General features: G+C 44.7%; 1 protein-coding gene across 1 annotated transcript in view; it reads right to left on the bottom strand.

Annotated features, from left to right (window-relative positions):
* The window catches only part of LOC129330404 (adenosine receptor A3-like), a 44,523-nt gene extending 32,474 nt beyond the window's left edge, over nt 1–12,049 (bottom strand). Inside the window, exons 1-2 of the mRNA XM_054980433.1 lie at nt 11,700–12,049; nt 6,109–6,679 (exon numbers count right to left, since the gene is read on the bottom strand). Of these exons, the coding sequence (XP_054836408.1) occupies nt 6,109–6,679; nt 11,700–12,049 (921 nt within the window). The remainder of the gene's footprint in view (nt 1–6,108; nt 6,680–11,699) is intronic.
* Nucleotides 12,050–12,503: the final 454 nt, after the last annotated feature.

The raw sequence follows: 12,503 nt of genomic DNA, 5'->3' as shown, positions 1-12,503 counted from the left end.
CCCAGGGAGCACTTCACCCTATAACTAGTCTCTCTAGGCATGTGCTCTGTGTGCATGTGTGTGTGCATTCTGGGACCCCATCCACACACACCCAAATTCATTTGGGCCTTCTCTTCCCTCCATGAAACACTAGTTGTTTTGCTGCCTCTGTGGACCTCTGCTCTTCAAGAATGGTAAAAATTGCCCTCCCTGAAACTATTTTCTCTTATTTTCCTCCCTCATTTTCTTGGTTAGCCTTGTATGTGTGCTGTATTTGTGTTATTGACCTTTTCCCCATTTAATAAAAAAAACTTTCTGGTTGAACCTCTTTCTGACTTATTTGAGGGTTCTTTAAGGGAACAATCCCTGTAAACATTGGTGGAGATTTCTAGTCACCCCCTTCCCTGTGCCTCAATGCTAATTCTCCAACCCATTAAGAATACCTTCTATTTGTGTAGCAGTCTAATGGTGGATTACGCAGGCATCACCCTGCACATCTGAGTATTGTGAGTTGCAATATGAGGCTTAGAGTACAGATGTAAGGAGAGAAACTCTTGCTGAAATGCGTGTGAGTGCATGTGTGCAAATCTGTTTGTGTGACACTACAAGAGCAACTATCAGGGTGGGAATCATTCCCCCTTTTCATCTCTTTGGCTCATATCATTCAGCCGCACCTATTGGCCCACACAACAGTGCAAATGAAGTTCTGTAGAACACAAGGGTACGGCATGTTCTTTCCAAATTTTTCCCCATCTTGAGTTTGTTCCAAGTTGGTTGGAAGTTAGGGTAGGAGCCTGCAGAGCAAAGCACCTCTCGCCTCTGAAAAATTTGCTGGACTAGGTAGCATAGGTTTGGTTCTTGACCAATTACTGTTGCCAAGTAGGCCCCCTCCCCTGCTTTAAGGCCTGCCATGAACTGTGTTAAAGTTTCCTGCGTTACTGTTTTACTGCTGCACAAAGATTGCTTTACACGTGTGTGTTCTGATACACGTGTCAGTTTCCTGCCTGCGTGTCAATTACCCTGCTGCTGTAATAGACTGTGTAGTTTACTGACTCCATGTTTGAATAACTGCACAAAGGACTCTCTTTCTGGGCAGCCCTGCCCTGACCTGTATCTGGAATTCCCAGTGTGTGTTTGGACTCTGTTACAAGTGTGCCCCATGCCTGCATTGCCATCTGCCACGGACCGTGTCTGTTCCCTGCCTTGGACTGTGTTTTAAAGTGTTGTTCCCCCTGCCTCCATGGAAGCCTGCCTCATATGGGCCCAAGCCGCTGCTAGCAGCCGGGCGCCTGCCGGGGAAACCTCCAGCGAGCCTGGCTAGGCGCTCCCTGGTCAGTTCCCGCCTGGAGCCTCCCGCGGGCCGGTCCCCGAGCTTGCCCTCGCTACCGGGCAGCCTGCAAACCAGCCTCAGCTATGCCCAGCCGGCGTCCATGTTCTCAGGCAGCCAGAAGACCCTGGGAAGAAGACTGCTTTGGGAAGCCATTTCGGCGAAGCGGGCACACCACGTCCGCAGCGAGAGTACCTCGCCCCGCTCTGCATATCTTAGGAGCCGCCCCGGAGAAGAACTAAGTGCCGACCATCCCAAGCACTTAGAGAATGCATCTCAAAGAAACCTCCGCATTCCAGAGGCTGATGACATCAGGACAAGCCCTGTCCGCTGGAACATCCTTTCAGCCCACTTGGATTTCCCCCTCCCTCTTTTGTCCCCTCTTCCTGAGGTGTCACTTATCACGATCAGATTACCAAAGTGGCCCATCCAAGCCATTCAGTAGCCCATTAGAACCTTTGTTTTAATCTGTGAGAACCACCAAGTACAGCACCAGCCCCAGGGTACGTTTTGGGGTATTTAAGCTGGTCTCCCAGACCACTCGGTGCTTAGGCCATTCCTATCCAGACCCCCCCTTGCTGTCTGTGGCTTAGGCCATTCCTATCCAGACCCCCCCCTTGCTGTCCGTGGCTTAGGCCATTCCTATCCAGACTTCTTTGCTGTCCGTCTGTGGTCCCAGTGCTGGCATTGGGCCACCCTCGCTGTTGTGTCTCTGCTTCGCTCCAGGATAAGTGAGTATTCCCCCTATCATCGTTGGGAACCAGCTAATGCGAACGTCTCTGTATTTAATACTCTGTACTTCCTAGATCTTGTGTGTTTCTTGTATGCTTGTGCAAGTTCAGGCTTACGCCACATTGTTAGACAATACACGTGTTTGAACCTATTTGTAGTCTGCCTCTTTTTCACTAGAGTGTCTGGGATCGGGACCTCCGTATACATAGGTTATGATCCGCGCTTAATTTTAAGTTACAGACTGCTATAGCTAATTCCCCATTATAATAAAGAGCAGTTCTGGTAACATTACTACCAGGGAGTCTATGATTATGATGAGGATGACTTTAAGTGGATGCTTTATGCCAGCCTCAATTCACAATCTAAAGTACCATTAGGACTATTAGAGCAAACAAACCTCGCCTGGAGGGAACTTTCAGATAGAATTAGAAAGGTAGGAGACCTTTTGGGGGAGTCTGGAACCCTTAAGGCCCCAGCACAGAACTACTGCAGAAAATTAGACTCCAGGCACCCTGAGCCCATTTATATGGTTGTGTATGCCAATAACAGACACCATTCCCTGTACATGAATGATGGAAATAGCCAATTTGCTCAACTTCATGTAGGCTGGGGGTGGGAACTGAGAGTGGAATGGGGATGGCAGGAGCAGCTGAAACTGGAAGGGCTAGCACAATGGTCCTGGTTCCAGCCCTGCATGCCATTTCCAGGATGATCATGAGCTGCCCCAAAATACAACCCAGGGCTTCCCGGTCAGAATCAGCACTCAGCTTGCAGGCAGGCACAACATCCTCACTCACCCCAGCCACTCACAAGGGATGAGTATTGCCCAGTGATCTGGGCTCAGCTTGAAGATACTGGGGCAGACATGACCCAGTATGATAAGCTGCCCATGTCTGTGCTTTCTACAGCCCAATTTGAGGCCATGAGGAGCAAATCAAATAGGAACACCCAGCCCATTGCCACCCTGATGGAAGTGCTCCGGCATTTTAGTCAGCTCCCAGATGTAGGAGGTTTGTGCTAGGGAGGCCCGGGGGTCCCACACTCTTCTGCAGAGTTAACTGCCCTCATGAGTGTTGCAATATATGTTGCAAGGTCTGGCATTCAGTCATTATGGGGTTAATGTGTTTACCTGGTGTTCTATTGTTTGTATTGACCTGGAAGAAATACTGGCAGAGAGCCAATAGCCGTATCTGATTGAAAGCTCAGGAAACTGAGATGTGTTTGTAAACTGTTATTGGTTAATAGGTCAGTGATTTCTCTCAGGGGTCAAGAAGAAGGAGGAGGAATCTCCATTACTGAGTATGGTCTAAGTTTAGCATGCGGCAGCAAGATGTAGCCAACAGAGTTCTTTGTGTACCTTTTTCCTTTAGAAGTAAATATTTTAAAAGCAAACAAAGTGTCTGACTATTGATTCAAGATCCATTGGAACTCTGAATTTAAACTATTTTTACCCACTTTTCCAAGCAATGAGAAGACCAAAGGTTGCAGCTAGCCTTAGACCTCCAGGAATTAAAATTAGCTCAAACTATAAAAGAGAATAGAAAAATACTCAAGGTGTGATTCATATCCAGAACCCCCCAAAAACTTTCTCAGATGCCCCTAAAGGAAAACTGGCAAAGTAAAATAGCAGAATTTATAAGCCCAAATAGGGAACAGAATTTGAAAATAAAGGTGGTGAAACTCAGTGGGTTGCCCTCAGAGAAAATGGTCACATGGCTGGTGGCCCTGCCCCCTGATCTCTAGACAGAGGGGAGTTTAGATTGCCCTCCATGCCGCTGAGCAGCACGGAGGTCAATCTAAACTCCCCTCTGTCTGGAGATCAGGGGGCGGGGCCACCAGCCATGTGACCATTTTCAAGAGGTTCCGGAACTCCATTCCCCCTGAAAAAAGCCCTACATAACGTAAATAAATAAGGTGCCTGGCTAGATATTTTTATTCTGGCCATAAAGTTCTGGTTACCCACTACTTAATATTTCCTGGTTCCTAAATCCTGAAGAGAACCCAATTCTCTAATTTAACCACATAGATTCATCTGCTTTGCATATCCCATTTCAGCAGTGTGGTCCCTCATATATTTCTCTTCAGTCTCTGTTATAGTTGTCTTTGTAACCCCTCCAGGGCTTCACAAAGCTTGTCACAAATTGATGGGTTGCCAGGCCCCCTTAAACTCCCAGCGGGGGATTGGGGCCTGGCTCTTACCTTTGAGAAGGGTGGGAGTGCACACGCGAAGCACGCTCACGCTCCCACAAGTGTGATGATGTCACTTCTGGGAAGTGACATCATCATGCAGCCCTGGGAGAGCACCCACAGTCCTCAGGGGCTTGGGTTGGGGGCTGCTGCAGAGCGCAGGAATGCTGTTGTCCTCCACAGCAGCCCAAAATGCACCCGTGGATCGGGCCCATTTTGAAGTGCTGTGGAGTGCGGGAGTGCGGGAGTGCTCCACAGCGGCCCAAAATGAGCCTGATCCGTGCCCGTTTTGGTGTAGATTGGGCCCGTTTTGGGCCGCTGTGGAGCACAGGAACACTCCCGCGCTCTGCAGCGGCCTCAATCTGGGCTAAAACAGGCCCGATCCTGGTGGCTGCTGCACGCAAGAGCGCACAGCACTGCAGGGGAGCATGCACAGAAGGTGTGCGCCCCCCGCTGGCCAGGTAAGTGGGGGTGGGGGGTGGGGGGCGGAGCAGGGTGGGGTGGGGGATCCCCCGCCCCCACTGGGGTCTAGCATCCCTAGCATGTTCCATGATATGTTTGGTATGGGTATTTTATTTAATGTATGTATTTATACATTATTGATTTACATATTGTTTTTCAAAATGGCTTTCAACACAGATACAACATAAGATTTAGGACGCATGTGTATGCAGCCCACATCTGTTCCAGGCTCTTCCCTTCAATACTAGAGAAAAAGAATGAGCTGTAAAAGGTGGACTCAGATGCTGGCTGACATTAAAGATGTCAATTGAGAGAAGTGTCTTTCTGTTGAATCGCAGCTCTTGTTTGCTTTGTAGAAGGAAAGAAATTTATTCATTAAAAATAGATATGCCCCACTTTATCTCCACAAACTCAGGCAGCTAACAAAACAGCAGAAACTGCAAGATATCACAAGTGTCCAGCAAATTAAAACCAATGCAGAATTAAATCTTAGAGTTACAAGCCAGCACACAGAATTGTCCACATTAAACAGTTTGCCCTCTGGAACCCAACAGTCTTGCATGCCTTCCTGAATGTGGCCACAGTAAAGGTGCCCACTGCACCCCCTCTGGTAGGCTATTCCAGAGGAATTGACCTATCACACAGAATGCTTGTGGCAGAACTGTGACCAAACAGATCATCCTAGATGAGGGTACTGCCAGGAAAACATTGCCTGAGGAATGCCACTGTGCAGAGTATATTGGGAGATTCAGTTTGAGCTGAATGAAGGTCCTGAGCTGTGAGGAACTTTGAAGGTGATAACTAGTGCTTTGAATTAGGCCTGGAAGGTAACCAATGCAGTTGACACAGGGTAGACAATATATTACTGCATGGCCATACACTGGTTTTAACATGCTCCCTGCAGCCTCTGGTTAACTGAAGGGAACTGCTTCTTTACAAAAAAGAGAGTTCAACAAGGTCAGATGGTTACCTGAAGGGAAGGGAGCACTCCTGCCTTCCCCTAAGCTATTTTCCTGTGCTAAAACAGTATGCGGGAGGAGTTATTCTGCTGCTTTTGCTGCTGTATATGGAGAACCTGTAGATTCTCCACATTGAGATGCAAAATCAGTGAAATAACTCCCCTCACATGCAGTTTTCATGTGAAAAAACATCATTAAAGAGAGGGCAGGAACGTTTCCTCCCCCTGAGGTGCTGTTCTGAGCTTGTCTGAACTCTTTTTTTTTTAAAGAAGCCGTCTCTTTAGCTGATGTCTGACAGCAAGGGAGCCCATTAAAAACAGTGCATGTCCATATGGAAATGAGACCCACAGTACTGGCTTTATATGAACTAGACTTTCTCTGAGGCTGAGTAATCTAATACTGTTTTTCTCAGAGATTATCTTCTGACAACTGACCTATCGATGTATTCTCTGCACCAGGCACATCTGGTTCTTGTTTCATGCACAAGATGTAAGTTTTCAAAATCAGGATATAAGTTTTTCTGAACTTCTTGATCCTGAGGGCATAAACAATAGGATTCATGGCTGAATTGGTATGGGAGAGTAGAATGGCTACATATAACAATTCCACAGGTATTCCACATGTTTGGCAGAAATGTGAGATAGAATTGAGAATGCACAATGGTAACCAACACACAATGAAGAGGAAAAGGACCAGGGCCAAAGACTTGGCTGTTCTAAACTCCCTTCTATAAAATATTCCTGTTCCTTTGATTGGTGCTGCATTTTGTTTCAGCTTTGTTTGGATGATGTGGAAGACCTCTGCGTAGAGTATACACATGATCAGCAGTGGAACAAGAATCCATGAAAAGAAGCTGAAGTACACCACGTAATCCATGTTCATCACTTTCTGGTAATAACATTCCAACTTGCTAGGGTTTTGGGAGTTCCTGAGGTTCCATCCAAACATGGGCACAAGACCCACTAACAGAGAGATGAACCAGCAAGTTCCTAGAGCCATCCAGATTCTCCTCCGTGTGACAATTATCTTGTACCTATATTGAGAAACATGTTAGTTGCAATTCTTTTACAGTCAGGTCTTTCATTGCAACATCTTGCAATGCTGTGCAGTATGAACCGTAACATTTAATGCTTTTAAATGTTTTTAAATGTATTATTTAATGCTTTTAAATGTTTTAATGGTGGGTGATGTTTGTATTTTGTTATCCACCCTGAGTCTGCGAAAGCGGGGAGGGCGGAATATAAATATAATAAATTAAATTAAATTAAATCAAATCTTCAAGCACAATGATTTCCCTGGAATTACATGAAATCTGTTACAATCACCCATACCTAAGTGGAGTCTTAATATGTTGCCCTCTTTTCCACTCCTGCCTTAATATGGTATGCATTTCCCTTGGACCTTCTGGTTTATACAGATTGAGAAGCTCCAGCATATCATCCTTAACCCTTTGCTTTATTCATACAGTGAAGCCAGTCACTAAAGGGCTGACTTGTTATTCCTCAGCTCCAAGCAAACCCCTGTGTCACACTTCAAGTGACGCCTTACACAGGTTGGATACTTGTCAGCTTACCTCAAGTTTTGATGGGAAATGTAGGTGTCCTGGTCTTACAGCTTGGCTCTCCATTTAATTGAAGTTTACAGAAACCCCATACACACACACTCAGCGGACGGGAAGGGGGCGCCCGGTGAGAGCCCGACGCCTGCACTTCCCTCCCGACCACATGTTCTCCCTCCCAAAGACTGCCGCTCTGTAAACTTCAATTAAATGGAGAGCCAAGCTGCAAGATCTACATTTCCCATCAAAACTTGAGGGAAGCTGACAAGTGTCCAACCTGTGTCAGGCATCACTTGTAGCTTGGCTCAGAGTGAGGCAAGCTGGCAAAAGTAGACTGTGGATGGCAATGGCAGGAAGAGTAGGATAGGCATGGGTGGGCAGTAGGGATATAAAGAGAGAGGACAGCAAGAATTGTCTTGCCCCATCTCAGTTTCTGGTGGGAAGGACAAAGGCAGTTTTGGATTTAGGGCATTTATTTTGGACATAGACTAATAAACTAACAAATTAAAATAAAAAACTGAAACAAAGTAATAGTTATTTTTGCCAGCCAGAAAAAATTATTAAAATGGCTGTAGTTAATTTTAATTAATTAGTTTAGGTATTTATTATAGCCTACTTTCTACTCAAACGGGCACCCACAGTGGATTACAATGTCATTCTCCCTCTTCTATTCTATCCTCACATTAACAACCCTGTGAGGTAGGTTAAGCTGAGAGTGACCAGCCCAAGGTCACCCAATGAGGTTTCATGGTGGAGTGCAGGATTCACACCTGCCGCTCCATATCTGTTAGCTCAGCTGTTGAGATGTTATAGAACATCCACAAGCATTTCAGTTGTTTCAAAGTTTTTTTAAAAAACTGACAGCACACAAGACCTCTAGGCAAATCTGGCTGCACGTTGTTGATGAGAATAGCACAGAAGAAATTAGGCAACCATTCCACAACTGTGTATGAAAATTATTTATGTATTTTAAAATTTGTGGCCCACTAAGAATGGGGTCTTCAAGGTGATTATTAACAGTATATGAACAGTAATATATAAAAATACAGAAATAATATATGGCATGTATACAGATCATATATCATATACATATATATCATATGCAGAAATAATATATATCATATAAATTGGGAGAGGTAGCAAATACGATCAAAGACAGAGTAAGGATGCAGGATGATCTTGATAGGCTGAAAAACTGAGCTAAAACAAATAAAATGAATATTAAGAGAGATAAATGCAAAGTTTTGCTTTTAGGAAGGAAAAATCTAATGCATAATTATAGGATAGGGAAAACTTGTTTTGGCAGTAGTATGTGCGAAAAGGATCTAGGGGTCTTAGTAGACCATACACTGAACATGTCAGCAGTGTGATATGGTAGCTAAAAAGGCAAATGTGGTTTTGGGCTGTATCAACAGAAGCATAGTGTCCAGATCACAAGAAGTAATGGTATCGCTCTACTCTGCTCTGGTTAGACTTGTGTTCAGTTTTGGGCACCACAATTTCAGAAGGATATAGACAAGCTGGAACATGTCCAGAGGAGGGCAATGAAGATGGTGAGGGGTCTGGAGACCAAGTCCTATGAGGAAAGGTTGAAGGAGCTTGGAATGTTTAGCATGGAAAGGAGATGACGGAGAGGTAATATGACAACCATGTTCAAGTACTTGAAGGGCTGTCATATAGAGGATGGCACAGAGTTGTTTTCCACTGCCCCAGAAGGTCAGACCAGAACCAATGACTTGAAATTAAATTGAAAGAATTTTCGGCTAAACATTAGGAAGAACTTCCAGACAGAGCAGTACCTCAGTGGAACAGGCTTTCTTGGGAGGTGGTAGGATCTCCTTCTTGGGAGGTTTTTAAGCAGAGGCTAGATGGCCATCTGGCAGCAATGCTGATTCTATGAACCTGGACAGATCATGATGGGGAGGGCAGAATGGGTTACATCAGTGCTTAGTTCTTGTGGCCTTCTTACATGCCGAGGGTAATGTCAATCGCCACCTTGGGGTCAGGTAGCAATTTTCAACAGGACAGTTTGTCTAGGGATCCTGGAGGTGTTTTCCCATCTTCTGGGCATGGAACAGGGGTTACTGTGGCAGTCGGGGGTGGGGTAGTTGTGAATTTTCTGCATTATGCAGGGGGTTGGATTAGATGACCCTAGAGGTCTCTTCCAACCCTATGATTTTATGATTCTATGCCATATACGCTGCATAAGCACAAATATTGTATGTGAATGTTGTCTGTATATGAATCTTGAGTGTATGAATGAGTATAGGTGTATGTCAATGGGAGAGAGTGGGAGGGGGTGAAGGACAGTGGATACTGAGAACAAAAAATATGTCTCTCCATTTATTGTTTATACACATTTTATATTATAGACTCCTTTGATATAAAGCAATGAATCTTTAGGTGACTGATGAGTTATTTGTAGAGGAAACACATCCTGACGCTTGCTTTGGGGAGCGGACTGACTGCTCACAAGTTCAAACAAATGGAATGAAGGAAAGACAGGATGCACTAGGGGTTTGCAAACAACAACAACAACACATTGCTTTGGTGTTAGCACTTATGGTGATTTTACTTGACTTTAACATTGCAAGTAAATCTAGCTGAATAAAGAAATCAGTCCAATCATCATTTCCTGGGTTCAAAGGGAAACATATTTCCATGTATAACCCTGCCGCCACAACCAGCATTTGGAATAAAATTTTCAGGACTTTACTCCTCACCCAAGGGATCTTTCATTCTACATTTCAGCCCTATCCCCAACTGTATCTTGCTTCACTCTGCTTCATTTCTTTTAACTTAGCTATTGGAGACTAGGTAGAGAAACATACACTTTCTGAAGTGCAGCAAGGAAAAGTGGGGAAGGTTAGCTCTCATTAGACATCGGCACGATCAGAAAATAAACCCTGAACATGGTGTTCGTTGTTCGTTGCCATTCATGAACAATGAATATTGATGAACATGACCTGTTCACGAACATGTGCATTGTTCGTTGTTCATGGGGGCCAGCAGGCTCTCCTCCAGCCATCAAGATTCCTACCACACCACTCCCAGAAACTCTACCTGAGCAGACAGCAGAAAATGTACCAATAATGTACCAATAATAGCTTGGCCCAGAGCCTGGCAGCAGCCCTGGAACTTGAAGAGGTAGATCCCTATCCCATCACACACAAGGAAAATTCAAGCTCCAATGCACTCTCCCTGTGTCTCTCTCAAAATGCCAACAGCAACTGTCTCTCCCTCACTGTCTGCAAAACCAGAGCTGGGAGCCCTCCTCCCCACTGCTCTTTGCTTCCTTGTAACAAATTTGGAGCTCCACACTTGAAAGGAAGACCTGCCTATCAAGCTAAATTGGGCTTAGATTGGGGTTTCCAGGGCAACAGCAGGAGTTCAGACAGAGTTCAGGCAGTCCCAGCCTCCGGTTGCCAAGGGAATTGATTGCAGGTGCCAGACTGTCTGGCTTGATGAACAGCAATGAACAGCAAAGAAGGAGGCTTGCAACGACCACCTGTTCGTTTAGAATGGGGCCTCACAAACAGCTTCTTTGCGAACAGCTGATTGGGCTGTTTGTGGCTTTTTTTAGTTCGTATTGCTATTCATGCCCATCTCTAGCTCCCATTGCTTGTGTGCTTTTTAAAAAAAATTGAAAGTAGTCTTCCCACTGCATCACCCACATACAAACTTGTAAATATCTGCCCCCCTCCCCCCCCAACTTCAAGGCTACCATGCTATGAAATACAATCAACATCTGAAATCAGTAGTTCTTTCTTATACAGATAATCTAACCCTATGACATCACTAATCTCTCTTGTGTGTTTGCTCTTTACTATTGTGGGGAGGAAGCCTCTGTTCTATTCCCCCCCACCCCCATTGGAGATTGCTTATCATGCAGAATAGGGAGGGGCAAGCAGAGCCCTTAAAGCTGCCTTGTGCATGGAGCCCAAAGGAACAAAATATATCATGCAAATGCAGGATTTGAGCTTATTCGGTATCCGAAATCCCTTCCAAAGCCATTGAGAATACATAATGATCAGCAGACGGTGGAAATGCTGTGCACAACACACCCATTGGGGTATTCTGTTTAGCAGGTTAATCTATTAACTTTGCTGGTTGCATGTCATCCTTCCCTATCAGCCCATATCTGCTAAGATGTTTTTTCCCCTTGCTTCCCCTCCTGCTGCTTGAGAACATTAAACTAGAAAATTAGGTATTAGAATAGTTGTCAGAACAGAATATTTCCCAACTGTCAGAAATAATTTTGTTTGAATTGAAAACATTATAAAGGGATATTGGGGGTGCATATTTTGTTTAGTAAATTTCTGACAAAACCATAACATAACACTGTTACTAAGATTGCAGACAAGTGGATTTCTGTATCTGTGTGGACGGGAAGAAAGCACAGGAGAAAGCTACAAGAGCCATGGCATTACTGATACATGAAACGTTCTACAACATTCTGGAATGAAATTCATTGCCACAACTTAATGGTACTCACTGTGTGGGAAACTTCACTCTCAAATACCGATCAACTGCTATGGCCATTAAGGACATGATGGATGCGTGAGAAAAAACCATCAAGAGGCTGCAAACAAAAAGGCAAGCATAGAAGTGCATCATAATCCCCGAGCTCACTGTGATGGCCAACGGAATAACAAGAATCCCGACAGCAATATCTGCCAGGGCCAGAGACACAATGAAGTAAAAAGTGGTATTCTGGTTAGCTGAGATCAGTTTCACCACCCAGATTACCAGAGCATTTCCCAAGATGGCACTCACTGCTATTAGGGCCTCAATAGCAATGTAGACAATGTATAGGGTGTCCTTCGACAGGTTGCTTTGGGTCATCGTCCGCTAAAATCCAAATGCTGTGCTTACAGCAAGAGAGTTCAGCAGAGAAAAACGTGATGTAGTCCTTCTCTATAGTTGCTAATCCACTTTAACGTCCCTTCACAACCCCAGAATTTCACTTTGTGCAGAATTATAAAAATTGGATGAGCTGTTCTTCTGTGCTGTGTATCTTATAAAAGCAGTTTTTGTAGAGGAATCTGCAGGACCAATTTGCCATAGAGGTTTACTCTTATTTCTCTCCAGGCCTAGTTTGTCACCCTGAAACAAACAGATAAAGGATATCAGACCAGCCTCTTCAAGAAAACATTAAAGTAGCAAAAATAAAATGTACATTGAAAATCCATCGTAGAAAGTAATTATATAAACTTCACCAGCAGGTTTCCTAACGGTAAAGTGTGCCACTTCTGGCAACAGCTACCACCATCTGGATGAAGCTAGGCTTTCTATGGGC

This window comes from Eublepharis macularius, chromosome 5, assembly GCF_028583425.1.
Source record: "Eublepharis macularius isolate TG4126 chromosome 5, MPM_Emac_v1.0, whole genome shotgun sequence".
Taxonomy (NCBI): Eukaryota; Metazoa; Chordata; class Lepidosauria; order Squamata; family Eublepharidae; genus Eublepharis; species Eublepharis macularius.
Note: the sequence above shows the minus strand (reverse complement) of the source record. Positions and strands in the feature narration are given on the sequence as shown.